Below are 16,533 nucleotides of genomic sequence, written 5' to 3' on the forward strand. Positions count from 1 at the left end.
GTCTGGCTATAAATAAAGTTGCACTTTGATTCCCATTTTGGCTTTTTCCTGTACAGGACCTGGGAACTCTGTAAATAAGTGGGGTTTGGGGCTTCTGACAGGGCGAGATTTAGGAATTCCTGAATGCGTAATCACAATACCATTAAAATAGACCCAAACGCCATACTCTTTTAGCTCTAATACTAAAACTTGATCATAATTTTCAAACCAAACACATCTTTTGTCGCATAATAGCTGGTGATTTTACAACCTGTATGTGACAGTATAATGTTCTCAGTCGGCTCCCATTTCTGCCTTGGCCCCTAAAAATCTCTGATATCACAACCTCTCTCACCATGAAATCATCTGCACTCACAACAAGAACAGCTAAAGGGAAAGACTCAAGTCCATCATCATATCGGGACTCTGGAAATGTACCACATGAATCAAATAAGGATGGGAGGGCCAAGGTGGGAGGGTCTAGAAGTTTTTGGCTCAGAATCCACCACCACCACCCCATTCATGTACCAACTGGTACTGTCTCTTTAAACTGAGGTTTTATGTTTACTGTCTATCCATAAGAGCACTCATGCTAATAAAACATCATGACTGTCACTTTTACTACTCTGCCTTATGGCATGGCGCAGATCATTTACAATCATCTTGAGTAGTAAGTTGTACCTGGCATGAATAAAATGGACTTTATGACAAAGCCAGGAAATTATTTCAGATCTGACAACGCTTTGGACACTTACCTTCAAAAAGCCTATCTGTGGCATCTCACTAATGTCTCTAACTATAGTATTTGCAATTAACGAAGGAGGAGGTGATTTTCCAAAATACAAGTTAACCAGATATTCTGAAATTAGTAATAAACATATATACCCTACTTTCTCTTTCTATGTCAAGCTCCACTTCATCTGAAATGAAATTTTGTGTAATTGGATATTGCAACAACAGAAAAAAAAGTGGCCCCCAGGGGCACCCGAGCATCTCAGTTGGTTGAGCATCCAACTCTTGATTTCGGCTCAGGTCACGATCCCAGGGTGGTAGGATCGAGCCCTGCATCTGGCTCTGTGCTGACCGTGGAGCCTGCTTAAGATTCTCTCTCTCCCCTCTGCCCCTCTCCCTAGCTCGTGATCTCGCTCTCTCTTTCTTCCCCTCTCCAAATAAATAAATAAATAAATAAATAAATAAATAAATAAAATCTGTTTACAGGCAATATATGTGTTCACACATCCTTAGTTCCTTTTTTTCGGACCTTCGGATGGGGCTCCTCGTGGGGCCAGTCCAGCAGTATACCTGAAAGATACTACCTGGTCCTTACCACTAAGCAGCAGTATCTGCACATCATTTCTACTCCTTAACACACACCTCCCCCTGTCCTAACACTAAGAAGCCTATTTGAGGGCTTCCACTTGGGAAAAATCAGAGGAGAACCGATAAATTTAAATATTGGGAATTGCAACATCTCCAGCCCTGCTACTTGCATATATATATATATGCTCATCGTTTAACGATAAAGTCACACCGATTCATAACGGGAATGACAGACAACTGACAGAACAGAAGAAACGATAAAAACAAAAGAACAGACGATCCCTCCTAACGCTTCTGGGCTTTTATAATTCTTGCAGATCTACGCTTCTGCATCTCTGCTTCTAGACGTAAGGGAAGATGAAACGAGTTCTGAAGAGCCAACTAGTTCGATCCAAACGAAGAGGCTGAGAGGTGGCGGGTGGTGGTGGAGGCAAGGAAAGACACTGCCTTTGGACTCGAGATTCTTCTAAATCACAGCACATCCACACTACTAAAGAGTCACTGGCGGGTTTGTGAGACGTGTGGATGGCCCTGGCGCCAGGATTGTCTGGTTGTTGATACAAACCGCTGAAGCCTGACAATGCAGCGGCCATGCCAGTCTGTGGGCTAGGACTGCAGAACGAAGGACCCTTGTCTTTGCCCCCGGCGGTAAGCCTGGGAGAGCTTCTCCATCTCCCTATGCCCCTTCTTCTCTATCAGTAAAATATGACTTGTAATAATAACCTGTCTGACAAAACTCTTGGAGGATTTACTAATAATAGGGATAATAAAATACTCGTAAAATTTAAGTGCCATAGAAATGCGAAATTATATGAGCCAGGCCTGCCAGGGCAGTCCATTTCTCTTCTGATATCATTTAAAGCATGTTTATGGGCATATTATCTCTTTCATGATGCCAAGAAGACAGTGGCTTCGGTGAAATATTTCTAGCCTAAAAGGGTAACAGGAAACACTTCGATTACCCTGCCAGGGTTTGTGAAACACTTTCGCTGACATTCTTTCACTGGATCTTCACAATAAGCCTGTGAAATAGACTGGGCAGATAAAATCATTCCCATTCTATGTGGAAAGAAACTGAGGCCCAAAAGGGTTCACTGATGTGGCTCAGGGTTATCTGGCCGGTGGAGTCAGAGCCCATGCTAGAGTTCAAGTTTGCCCACTCCTGGCCCTGCACTCTGTTTTAACTTACCGCCACCACCTATCAAAAATAGGAAGGAATAGGGGCGCCTGGGTGGCGCAGTCGGTTGGGCGTCCGACTTCAGCCAGGTCACGATCTCGCGGTCCGCGAGTTCGAGCCCCGCGTCGGGCTCTGGGCGGATGGCTCGGAGCCTGGAGCCTGTTTCCGATTCTGTGTCTCCCTCTCTCTCTGCCCCTCGCCCGTTCATGCTCTGTCTCTCTCTGTCCCAAAAATAAATAAACGTTGAAAAAAAAAATTAAAAAAAAAAAAAATAGGAAGGAATAGCAATTACTTGATGGATTGCTATTATTATTTCTGCTCACATTTGCTGAACACTGGCTACGTTCCTCTGCATTATCATCTCATTTAATCTTCCACTTAGGAGGCAGGCTCTGTTTCTTTAAAAAAGTTTTCACTGACCACCACAATGCAAAGGAGAGAGAGAGAGAGAGAGAGAGGGAGAGAGAGAGAAAGAGAGGAAGTTCCTTCTGCAAAAGTCACACGGCATTTTCCAAACACTCATCTGAAACATAGTCCTTGCGGCTAAATTTTCACACGTCCACGACATTGTGACATCCTCAGGAACGGAAATCGTATCAATCTTGGCACTTCCCATGGCGCTCAGGACAGCTTAGTGTGCATCACAAATGCTCAGTGAAGATGTTTTGCTTGACTGATTACAGGCATGTGATTTTTAAAATACTTAGATGGAGCCAACTTTCATAGTAATAAACATTTTACATTCCTGAAAATGAGAAGTCCCAGCTCTCCAGTTATTTGAGTGAAGACCACATTAGCTGATTACATTTTTGCTTACCATTATTTTAAGTCTCTGCTGTACCTTAGAAATATATGTCTTCAAGGCACGGCATTTGCCATTGGAAACTATCCTATCATAAGTTGAACAAGTATCTCCCGTGCGGCTGATGCTGTTCACCCAAAGCCTTTTTGCTTGATGGCTCCTTACCTGATAACATACTGTCTGTTTTTATTGAGGGAAACTTCAAAGTCATTTCATGCTTGTGCCTATGAATCATCAGATGGTCCTCTGTTGGGAAGCGCTGTCAGACAAATAGAAAAAAAAGGGGGGGGGTGGGAAGAGGGGAGAGGAGCCATTTAGTTTTATAACATATATTTGCCATCACAGAGAAAGAGATGTATTCAGCATTGCATATGTGACAGGCAAAACAAAAAATTAGTTCTGAAAAAGTGTGAAAGCATGCTAAGTTAAATGACAAATTATTTTTTGCAAGCAAATGGGCAGAGATGTTCCTTTGAATTGCACCCAAATATATGCATCATTATTGCCATTATAGTTTACCGGGGGCTTAACTAAGTTGCAGTAAAATCTGGCTTAAGAGTAATAAGAAATAGAGACCTTTGCCTGCCATCATCTCTGGCTCCCCGTTCCTTCTCTGGGAATTCCTTTTAAAAACCTCTACTTCCTAGATAGTCTTCGAATATAGTCAACTGTCATGACTCATCAGTAAATTAGATATTTCCTTAGGAACGAGGAAATGCATCTGAAGGAAGACCCTAACTTTGTGTTTAAAGAACCAATGAGAAAGAAGAAATGAACAATATTGAAAGTATTCAAGTAATATATACAATAGAAATATGCTATACCTTCAAAGAATTCGAGTGTTTGAATGAATGTTCAATGTTTATTTATGTTCCCAAAGAAGCCAAGTAAAATTCTCTCATTTCTACCTCTACGTGGGAGAAAAACATGTCCAAAGTAGAAAAAAAAAAAAAAATGAATTTAGACCTAAGTAGCCCCGGAGTTTCGCAAAACTATTTGGAACTTTTGTCTAAAATTAAGTCTAAGGCATAATAAGTATGCTACACATTATCTATAGATTAACCAAAAGTAGGAGAAATGCATGAAGTAGGAAAAGAATTTTGATTCATGTCAGACATTGGGAAGGAATTCCACGTCATGCTCAACTATTTGATACATACACCTACAAATGTGCACATGCCATTTGTTTGGAACGTTTCTGTTGATGACGACTTTGTACACTCATTATATGATCTTTTATAAGTATACATATATGACTTATAGTAACATGGCAAATCATTTTTAGGATTCTATACTCTGTACAGTATCGTAAACCAACACTTTATTATTAATTTTCAAAGAATGATGTTATGGTTATCAAAAATGCAGCTCTCAAATGTTTTCAGCTGTCTGGCTTCTAGTCATATAGTGGGACTGGATTTCCTGGCCCTCTTGTGGTTGGGTGGGGCCATGTGACTCGTTCTGCCCATGGAGTCATGAATGGAAATGACACATTACTCATATGTCAGCAACTAATTCGTGGTGCAAGACCATCTCCCCTTTAGTCTGGCAACTTACAACATAAGAAATAGTGGCTCCTCAATCTTCCTAAATCTCTGCAGGAATATGAAGAGCATTTTTGAATTCTAAAAGATTATGAAGAATGTCCTGCCAAGCTCCGATAGAAATGGATGCTTGCGCAATTGAAATTAGCGATTGTTGGTTTAAGCTATTGAAGCTTCGGGATAATTTGTTATTGGAGCAGATCCTAGCCTCCCCTGACTCAGACTGGTATGTTTTTGATAACTGAACTTAACAAAGTGTCTGCTTTACCAAAGTCAAATGAAAATACAACCAAAGGCAATAAACTCTGCTGAACATTTCCGAATCCTTGACAATTTAGAAAATCTCTTGGAGCTTCCCAGTCCCTTGGGATAGTCATTTGAAGTTTCGATCACTATTGCATACCGTGGTAGGCATCTTCTTTGCAACGTGTATAGATTTGGGTTCATATGAATGAGGGAATTCACTGCACTAAATCCTTTGGAATAAAAGTAGTTTGGGGAATACAAATCATTTCTTTATTTGTTATTTGTATCATATATATTGGCGCATTTAGAATCAGCAAAGCATGGTAATTATGTCAGATTTCTAACTACATAGAAGTTTGATTTGTAACAACAGGGGTTTTTGATGAAGTTTCATCTATTTTCTTGGTCCTTTATAACACCTTACAATATGGGACACTACCATGTGTGGTTTATAGACAGGGTAAACTTCTTAGTCTTTCTGCTAAAATCCTTACTTTAATTTTTACTGTGATATATATAATCAACAAACAACATGGCAATAGCCTTTACTTCGTATTTGTAAGCCATTTTTTGGCTCCATAAAATAACAGCCCATAATAGAATATTAACCGCAATACTTATTAAGTGACAATAATCTCCATAGTATGCCATGTTAACTATAAACCCCTCCCCAAAGAGACAATACAGGGCATCGTGGGTTTTTTTTTTTTTTTTTAATTTACCAGGAATATAGCAGCAAATTGTAAATAACCAAAATGTAGAGTCTACAACAGGTACACAGCTGAGAGAAGCCACTGGAACTCAAAACATGTTCATGCTGAGGGCAAAGGGGCAGTGAAATTAACAATGGAATCTGTGAGATCAGAAAGAGCAAAAGAAGCTTGTTTCTCTTGACTTCTGGGACAAAGCTAATGTATACGGAGCCGTGACACAAAAAACCTCCCAGGTACTGTAGACCATTCCTAATGCAGCAAAGTTTCTTTCCATTGAGGGAAAAGGGGGAAACATCACCCCCAATGCAGCACAAGCACTGGTAACTCATATTTACTCTCCCCTTTCCAATCCCCAGCCATCCTTTCTTCTCTATGCAGGTTCCCAGGCTCTGGACGGTCATTACCGTAAATGCCATGATCACAACAATTGACTTGACCGTGATTGGCTAACACTCCGCCGGGAGACCCTTGGAACCACTAGGGAACTATGACATTTCCTCAATTCTAACACGTCTTCAGCTGAAAGCTGCGCATATTTTTTTTTTTTTTTTAAACAGCCTATCAAGAGAAAGAAACACATTAAATAAAAACATCAAGTTTCAGATGCATCTTTACGTTTAACTTTGGCAAGGAGTTGAGGGGGAAGGCTTGGAGTTTCACCGGGCAACCTAGAAACTATGGAAATCCTCAAGCCTCATTTTGTCCAACCGGTCCACTCAGCCTTCTCAGGGGAGAAGGCTGCTCCTTCACTGAGTTCAAGGTCATTGGAAATTCACCTCTTCAACCTTCACTACCAGCGTCCTAGACTAAACCCCGCCTGGCTAGCCTCTCGCTTAAAAAGAACCTCTCTCAGGCTGCTTCCTTCTCAGACTACCATTATATCACTCTGTTTCCCGTCATGCCCTGGTGCTCTTGAAAGAGTCCTCTATGCTGGCCACCTCCACTGCCTCACCACCCACTCACTCGTTAATCCCTTCCAACCTGGTCCCCGCCCGGACTCCTCTTTCATAGGTCACCCGCCAGAACCCAACAGCCAAACCCAACAGCCTCTGCTCAGCCTCTCACTGCCCCGGCTCTAGCAGCGTCTGACACCGGTGACCACACGTCTGTGGCATTATTTATTTATACCCTGCCTGATTCCAAAAAGGAGAAAAGACGGCTCATAGCAACACATAAAACGGGCTGGGAGAGCATCAGCGAGAATCAGGGGACACCCGAAAGGGAAGAGGTCCAAAAAGAAACAAAGCTAAAGCCAAAAACGCAAACCATCGGGCAGTCATTCTCAACCGGGGGCCATGGTGGCTCCCAAGGGGACCTCGCCCCCAAGGGAGAGGTCAGGGAGGCTGCCGAACATCCTGTCACGCACAGGACAGCCCTCACAACGAAGAATCATTCAGCCCCAAGTGCTAATAGTGCCAAGCTTGGGAAATCCTGCCACACGGTCCGTAATTACAACAGCAGTAGTAGCAACAACGGTGAACATTAATAGAGCGCCTATTATGGGCAGGCCCTATACTAAATACTCCACATGCAGTATCTCATCTAATCCTCACAACGATTCTGCCTGATGGGAGCCATTGGAGGCAAAGAGGTTTGATGTTTAATCTCCCCTCTTGAGGTTTAGATAAGTGGAAAAACTGTGGGTTCTAGAAGAGTTATAGGGGGTTTATTTTACTCAAAGAGGAAAACAAAACAAAACAGAGTTCGGCTCTGATGGTGAGCTATTCCACCAGTAATCCAAAGGCCCCATATCAAGTGACTATTGTAAAAGCAGCGTCCTCCCTCCCCTTTCTGAAATAACAGTCCTGAACATCTGGTGGGCAGGATGCGTCTGGCTTACTTCCAGGGGGAAAGTTAAGGATGGAAGAGGCCAATGCTGATGTATTTCACGGGGCTTTGAGGGAAGTAGTTCAAACTATTCAAAGTAGAAAATAATAATGATGAGGAAGATGATGGGGGGCGGGGATGGTGACGGGGGCTTTGACGACATCTTGGTGAAGAAAGCAAACCCACAGCAGGCATGATTGGCAAGTGAGAGCTGCTTTCCTGTCAGAAGGCAGGTAGTCTCTGGCAAAACAGACCAAAGGATTCTCACACTCACCTGCGAACAGCCTGGGGCACTGCAGACAAACGGCCTCTCCTGCTCCAAATTCATCTTGGATTCCTCATAAATCTGAAGGGTCACGGGGAGAGGGAGGAAGGAAAACAGAAAGCCATGAATATCTCCTGCTTCTACCTAAGAAACATGAGAAAGGCGATTGCTCGGAGCCCCTTGCAATGCCAACCCCCAAATTAGACAAGATAAACGTTAACGTGAGCACAGGTCCCGCTGAAGTTCATCAGGCTTCCTGCAGTCTGCCTTCCTATTGTTCGCTTGAGTGCGTATTTATTGTACTTTGAAGAAAAATGCCATGGGGCTGTGCAGCAGAGATTCTGCCTCTGGAAAACCACCTGGACTATGTTACTGCCTGGTAAGACCGCACCTGCGCAAGAAGATTCCAAAGTAAAGTTCACACCTGCCCTTTGGAGTTGGCGGGAGAGGAGGAAGCGAATGGGGGTGTCACCAGTGTGGTGACCAACCCTGAGCAGCAGTCACATAATTCACCCATGATCGCCCCACCAAGCTTCAGGACAGCCACAGGATGCAAAATAGCCCTGCAGCCAGCTCAGCAAATGACCCCAGTGGTGAGCCGTGATCTTAAATTCCCTTTCATCTCAGGCATTCACGGATGCCTCCACAAAAAGTACCCGAGTTATGCAGGGAGAAACAGAAATAAGAAAAGACGGAAAACGTCACCTGGGATATTTTGTTAATTTGGTTGCACAGGCTGATTTGAAATCAATATTACATTAAGGCCATCGCCCATCTGATCTGCAGCTGTTATCTGGCGTAAGGTAGCTTTGTGGGGAGAAATCTTACGTTACGGTCTCAGGCATAGGTTAAATTCGAGTGTGGGTCTTTTCTTATGTAGGGGTGAGGTTCTGAGGGAAGCTTATGAGGCAAAACTTGAGCATAATCAAAATCACCTTGACAAATCCTCCCCCAACCCGATAAAAGTACATACACGTGGTTTTGTGGTTACCGATCTATACAGCAACATAAAAATTTTTTAGACATCATGAAGTACTATGCAAATTTAAGTTTCACAATTTAAACCGTCTTCTAAGTCACACCTTTCTTTCTTGCCAATTTTAGAGTTGAGTTTAAATAAGCTACGTGTGCTGCTGGCGGGACGTGGCTCTCTCAGGGACTCATGGACTAAAGCCTATTGCTTTATCTCTGAAGCACAGGAAGGAACTTGCTTCCTTAAAATGGTACCTGCAGGTGATACCAAAGGAGTCCCAAGTCACCATCACCCTTGAAAGAGGGAACTCTGCTTCTACTCAAGAAATAGTTACCCTTTGTCCAAGGAAGCTTTATTATCTTGCAAAAAAAACCCAACGCTAATCTGTCTGTCACTATACCCTTGCCCCAAACACTAACAGACTTCATATCTATTCTTTGGGAAACAGGTGCACGCTTTCACTTTTCTGAAATACCAAGCGAAAAGACTTGCCTTAGGCAACACTCCTGGTCAGATATTAAAAAACAAAACAAATTTACAAATGCAAATTCTTCTTCACACTGCTTCCTCTTCATACAATTTTCACTCAGTAAATACCCTTTCCGATCTGTGTCTGGATTGACTGCCCACTGGTCACTTACCAACGCAGCAACTTAGCATCATTTTATAGCTTTCCTGGGTCAGATGTATTGCTTAAATGATTTTACTCTATTATATGTGGAATGAGAAGTAAAAAAACAAGTATCTTTAGGAGCTTTCCACTTGTCCCCGTCTGAGGAAAGTCATGAGCAATTAAAATGACTTCTCAAATCACTTATCACAGAGCATCCCTTCTGTCCCCTGTGAATGCTGATTCACTTCTAAGCCTCAAAATAAAGGGTGAGAAAGTGGTTTTGATCCAAGATAGAAAAAAACAACAGAGTAACTGAGTTATCCATTAATTAAATATGCTTTGTCTTTCTAGTAAATTTTTATTTTTTAAATTTTTTTTTAACATTTATTTTATTTTTTTGGGACAGAGAGAGACAGAGCATGAACGGGGGAGAGGCAGAGAGAGAGGGAGACACAGAATCGGAAACAGGCTCCAGGCTCTGAGCCATCAGCCCAGAGCCCGACGCGGGGCTCGAACTCACGGACTGCGAGATCGTGACCTGGCTGAAGTCGGACGCTCAACCGACTGCGCCACCCAGGCGCCCCTCTAGTAAATTTTTAAATGCCTTCCTGGAACGTTTCTGTCTCTGTGACCATGATCTGCCTAACTGGGGCTGGGTCATTTAATTGCTTCAGGCCTCAATTCCCCCTCTTTACAATAAGGCTATGAACATAATCTTCGGCTCCTTCATTCCTGTATCACACTGATCAGTGAGGAGGCCTGTAAGACATGCCCAAATTATGGAGAAAGGTCTCTGTATTTATTTATTTATTTTTCAACGTTTTTTTATTTATTTTTGGGACAGAGAGAGACAGAGCATGAACGGGGGAGGGGCAGAGAGAGAGGGAGACACAAAATCGGAAACAGGCTCCAGGCTCCGAGCCATCAGCCCAGAGCCCGACGCGGGGCTCGAACTCACGGACCGCGAGATCGTGACCTGGCTGAAGTCGGACGCCCAACTGACTGCGCCACCCAGGCGCCCCGAAAGGTCTCTGTATTTAAGGGTGTGTGTGTGGGGTGTGTGTGTGTGTGTGTGTGTGTGTGTGTGTGTGTTTGGAGGTGGCTGGTGGGGGAGGTTCTGTGGACAAGTGTTACTTAATCCTCACCATAACGTTAACTATTCTCTACTTATAAAGGAGAATCTGCTATAAGGTGAGTCTTCCTTGGATGCCACCTAAGACTTTTAGTCGCTAAGGTAACAAAAGAATGCCAATACAACAAAAGAAAACCAATACTAAGATTATCTGACAGTAAAAAGGGAAAGCTCCATATAAACGCATTTACGGCATACGTCCAGAAGTAGTAATTAGTGATAATAATTAGATTAATGTCCAACTAATAGCAGTGGTCAAGACTGGAAGTGCCACTACTGAAGGTTGAAAGAGATTCACTAAAAAGCCAAAGTGAGGAGAGAGATGGGCCAAGCCCTGCCAGGTAAGTATGAGAAGAAAGTATTTTTCTACCATAATCACAACTCTACCCCACACGCTGGTTCACCAAAATGCCGACTTTCTCCGTAAGTTCAAGCCTACAATGGGAATAATCTAGCAATTCTGGTTGGTATCAGCATGAGCTATTTTATCTTAATTGTTGGCTACAATGTGCCATAACCAATGGGTAACGTGCATAGGAGCTGCAGCAGATGTCACGGACTTAGACTATGGTGTGGATGCTTGAAGGCGGAATAGGCCCCAGCCGTAGAGATTTACTCTGTCTTATTGAGCCATCATGGTATGGATGTTACGTTTACAGCCATATGATTAATCAGAGAAATACAGGTTGCCTTCAAATAGTTTAGCTGTCAGTCAGCAGTATATTCAACTGAGGTGCTACTGTCATTTTATCATTCTATGTTTTAAACATGAATGAAGCTGTACTAATTTATCATATGCTACGGATCCCACGGCCCAAATGTTTTGGCAACACGGTGCCGGAATGAAAGTCCTAGGGTAAAATGGCAGTTGCTAAAATAAAATAGGCTTAAGTGATTAATAAAGTCTACGGTGAGTGGGTGTGTTTACAGAAGTGTGTGAACCTCAACTGCTTTATTTTGACGCACTGCAGTTCCCACATTCAACCCTCGGCAAACAGCACGCCCTTGCTCATTGCTTGCTGTGTGGGTGTTTGTGATGGTTTTACTAAATGGTACCGCTCTGCCACATGGGCTTCATTACTTTTATCAACTAGTACGATCTGGTCTGATGTATTAGTGAAGAACCAGGTCTCTTTTTATGGTCTATTATTATGGTTCTCTTCCAGCAAAGAGTGTGATCACTATTCTCCCCAACGGACTCCTACGAAAGCCCCGCAAATCTTTTTCTTCTTATCATCCACTGAGTGGGGCAAATCACTCAGACATGATTTTAGCCAGCTTGCTCTGCATTAGGGCCTCCGAAGTCATGCCTCAACCTCTTATTTCCCATTCTGCTGTTTTACCAGCTGGGACATTTTAATGAACCCAGTTTTGTTTGGCAGTCGCCATACCCCAGGCTCCACTGTGTAGAGTTGACATGGTAGGCGTTCAATAAATATTTGTGGAATGGATAATGAATCCTGAATCATCATCATAAACCACCCCAAACAGCTTGCCTTTTCTCTACTCCTAAGGCAGTGGTTCTCAAACTTTTGGGCCCAGAACCAAATTTTCAGCAAGGCGAGAGGTTGTGCAGACCCCTTGTTTCACTCGTTCTCAGTTATGGCCAGGGAAGACAGTTCACCAGACTTCATGAAAAAAGATGTCAAAGTTGCTTTTGGTGAAAACACTGAGATGAGGCTAGTTTCCATTAAATTTCACATGTAAGCGTCTTAATTCACTCTAAGTTCGGTCTGTTAATATTGCCATAGACAGTGACGCCACTGAAGACCAGTCTCTTAGCCATGTGCTGGCTACTTATGATCCCTACAGAGCACCCGTTGAGAAACACTGAGTGACCCCATAAATTTGGTTAGATACAGTCATAATTGTGGCAGACACTATCTAATCATTTAGGAGTTTCTAAACAGCTCTATTTTTTGTTCCTCTTCTCCAAAGTTCAGATTCAATGTTCACTTAGAACAAATGCCTTATGAGTCTAATTTCCCTTCAAATTTTTGGAAAACAACACAAAACCCTAATAACAAACCCTAATAGTACATAAAGTGAGTAGAGGTTTTTCCCAGTTGACAAGGAGATGACAGGCTTGATTTACAATTCAAACCCTCAACTGCCACTGGATTCCTCAGCCTTGAAATGAGCAAGAATCTCTTTCATTGTTCAGTGTTTGACCCCACAAATTCCTCCTGGTCTAAAATGGGAAATCTTCCACAATGGCTGATGCAATCCATTCAAATGCTTTGCCAGGCATTTAGAGATATACTTGGAATTACCATTTCATGAAAGGCAAATATTGCAAAAAAACAAATGTTACCAAAAACTTGGACAGTCTACACAAATTTCTATAAATATGTATTTTAAGCAAGGGCAACAACCGAGCTCAAAGGGAAAAAACCTACATCAACGAAGTTTGCTATAATCAGCCAAGAGTGATGCTTCCCTGTCTGAATCATAGGAAGCTGATACTGATCCTTAGTTAACACCAAACTCCAATCTCAGGTCTCTAACCTTAGAATGGAACAAATTTCTTCCAGTAACAGCAGACAGATTCATACAGTGACACAAGATTTGAAATATCAAGACACTAACAACGTTGTTTTCATCTGAAAATCTGTATGCACTTTTATCAACGCCGAAAGTTATGGGAGCTTCAAAAATGCAAACTGAAGTTTACATACAAATGAGCACTAATGACAATATTGATATGTCCCCATCAGCTCTGACATTGTTAATCTGACCATGAATGGATTATAGATCTGAAGGGGGGGCTGGAATTTTAATATGAAGTTAATAACATCTGTCGACATTTATTGGCCTACTGCGAGTGTGGAAAGAGCCTTCTGGACAGGACTCATGTGAAAGAGACCTCGCTACCTTGCTGAGCTTACAAGATTGCCAAAAAGGTTCTAGAAGGGAAAATAGGTCCTTCCTACAGTGCTGAGGACAGCTAACAAACAGGAGCATCTCGAGTTAGTCAAGCTGTGTGAGAGCAGATCAGTCTTTGTTTCTGGAAACAAAAGTTGCTCATTAACTACATTAGTTAAGTGCATAGCCAATATGTACTTCATGCTTCTGAAAAAAACAAGTATTTCTCTCAACATATTGGTCAGAAAGGCAAAGAGCCACACATAATAATAACCCAACAGAAATTCAAGGAGGCAGGATGGTTTTCCCAACACACGGCTAGCTCCTGGAAGAGAATTTTATATCCAGTGTGGGGCTAAGACTTTCTTTCTTTGTGAAGGATATTGTACCTTTCACTATCTCCTTTGCTCATCTATAAAACATGACCATTTAGGAAAGCATTGTAAAATCAGACCATTCAAAGAGATACCATATGAAAAAACAATTCGTGGAAGCTAATTATTTCCAATATACCTCTAGTTTTCTAACCTTAATATCATACTGTCAAATAGAAAAATAAACACCCTTGAATTTAAGTCCAAGAAAATCAGTTATTTTGTGAGTGTGTCCTTGTATCCCTTTCTGCCTTTCTGTGTAGGTCTCTCTTTTTTTCCTGTATCTTCGCTGTCTAAAACTCTTTCTCTTTGTGTGCCTATTTCTCTGTGTCTCTGGCTTGTCTTCTATGTCTTTCTCCATCTCTCTTTGTGTGTCTGTCTCTCTGTCTCATACACACACGCGCGCACACACACACACACACGCACATGACCATGTGTGCATACACACATTTTATCAGCTGTATTCTTCCTAGCCTTACTGGGAAAAAATATCTAGTAGGCTTGTTTCCTGTCTCGGTGTTATTCTTGAAGTGGGCTGCAGCTAGAATCTGAATTTCATTGGGCTATTATTATTTGCAGCTGTGTGACCTTTTTAACCCCCGCTTTTAAAGTGACATTTCAGCCCTCAAGCTTGACACGCCTTGAATGCCGCAAAGTTTTCGAACCAGAGATTTACACAGGGAACAAGACCAACAGTGGGACCGTACCTCCTAAGTGAAAATTTCACCAGGACGTGGCGAGAAGGGGGTGTGCTGCTGGGCAGTGAACGGCCAGTACTCTTCCCCCGGAAGTCCTAAACTTTACACGTACCGCTACAGTTACTTCTTACTCTTCTGCTCAAACCGGAAAATCTTTGTCCTTAAAACATGTTTGCCATCCACCGGTATCCCCAAAGTTCAGAGTCTTACAACCTGAATCACAGACTTAAGGAGGACTGTTTCGCACACTGCGTCAGGCTACGCTAAGGGACTGGCCAAAGTCTCCTTGGAACCAGGGCCCCCGTTCCCAGGAGGAAGGATTTCCAAGCAGTTTTTGTCTCTGGAAACTCACCCAGGCTTTACTCCCCATCGGAGGCCCGAACAGGAGGGTGCTGGGGGCTCACATCCACTCATGTACGCCTGCAGAGCTTTGCGGTTTTATTTATGTGGCGTTTATACTGTGTATGAAAAAACATTCCAGTGGGACTGGGTTTTCATATGTTAGATTCCTCTTTTTTTTTTTTTTTTTTAAGTTTTCCATATGTTTCTTTGGATACGAGGCCTCTTTTCAAAGTTGCTGGCTAATTTCTACTTATGTTTTGCACAGTCCTGCCTTACAGCTTTCCTATCGACGGGTTCAATAGTTCAGAACGTATTTGCTAAAAGCATCAGTGTTGGGCACTCGAGGTGCAGCGCTGAAAAAGTCACCACGGCGTGTGTGTCTGTGCCTAAAAGTGTGTATTCAGGTCCTCCTCTTCTTGCTCCCATGGAGCATGATATTTTTGTTTCTTTTTTTGCAGGGCACACTCTATCTCTAAAAAAAAAAGTGTATTTGGCATGCATGTGGTTAACAAAGCGCTAGGACAGAGATTCTCAGGAAGTATTAAATGGAACCAAATCAGCTGACTTATTTCTAACTGAGGACAACCTCAGAAGACATGCTGAAGGCAGCAAACTCTGCCTTTTTACCTGCTCCCAGTAAGAACACACTGAAGAGAAAAGCAATGAAAGGAGAAAAAAGAAAAGAAAAGAAAAGAAAAGAAAAGAAAAGAAAAGAAAAGAAAAGAAAAGAAAAGAAAAGAAAAGAAAAGAAAAGTTAAATTGGAATAAGAAGGGATCCGGGGTTTCGTTGACATGGTCATCTTTACCTTTCCAGAAAGTCTTCCACTGCAATTTAAAAAAAAATTTTTTCATTGATTTATTTTTGAGAGACAGAGAGAGACAGAGCACAAGTGGGGGAGAGGCAGAGAGAGAAGGAGACACAGAATCCGAAGCAGGCTCCAGGCTCTGAGCTGTCAGCACAGAGCCCGACACGGGGCTCGAACCCACAAAATGTGAGATCATGATCTGAGCTGAAGTCGGATGCCCAACCAAATGGGCCACCCAGGCGCCCCCTCTTCCACTGCAATTTAAAACAACTGCCCCCTAAAATCCTGAAAGGAAAAACTCTAACGGCAAAGAGATTGACTGCAAAACTGGGTATATATTTTTCTACAAGTCAAAAGCAGCCTGTTTAGAAAATCAGGAAAAAGTCAGCAGTATAGTTCTTTCTTCTCCCTTTTTGCTCTACTACGGTAAAAGCTGCCTTTTTTAGAATTACAACACATCCCAAATAATTCTGCTCTGCCTCTGGATAATTTTTGAGATGTTTGGGTATATTGGCTTTTAAAACTGTGTTTATAAACAATGCATATTTTTAAATGGTCTGGAAAATCACAACATTCTAGTTGGTTTTCTTTTCACACTTTCAAATAATTTTTATCGGGGAGAGTCGTTTTCTTTGTATCTCCATTCTATATAAATATCCTTGTATCCCCAAGCAACACAATACGTTTAGTCCACCTAAGGGCTGCAATAATACTTTACATGTGAGTTTTCTTCTTGTGCGTGAATCTGAACTACAAAATTTAAGAGTGTATATAAACACAGTGGTGATCATGCCAGACCTCACTACTTTCTGCAAGGCCTGGTAAGAGATTATTTCATTTTAAGATTACTATTACTG

General features: G+C 42.2%; 1 protein-coding gene across 6 annotated transcripts in view; it reads right to left on the minus strand.

The window, feature by feature from the left end:
• The window catches only part of CREB5 (cAMP responsive element binding protein 5), a 400,548-nt gene that overhangs the window by 319,378 nt on the left and 64,637 nt on the right, over positions 1-16,533 (minus strand). For 3 of the 6 annotated variants that reach the window (XM_040472368.1, XM_040472370.1, XM_040472369.1), the window contains 2 exons: positions 7,883-7,954; positions 3,444-3,537 (listed from right to left, as the gene is read on the minus strand). In XM_040472368.1, the coding sequence (XP_040328302.1) occupies positions 3,444-3,537; positions 7,883-7,954 (166 nt within the window). Of the gene's footprint in view, positions 1-3,443; positions 3,538-7,882; positions 7,955-14,880; positions 14,900-16,533 lie in introns of those variants that run through there. The other 3 variants (XM_040472371.1, XM_040472372.1, XM_040472374.1) reach the window with 3 other exon arrangements.

This window comes from Herpailurus yagouaroundi, unplaced genomic scaffold (assembly GCF_014898765.1).
Source record: "Herpailurus yagouaroundi ecotype Mexico unplaced genomic scaffold, PumYag 100, whole genome shotgun sequence".
Lineage (NCBI taxonomy): Eukaryota > Metazoa > Chordata > Mammalia > Carnivora > Felidae > Herpailurus > Herpailurus yagouaroundi.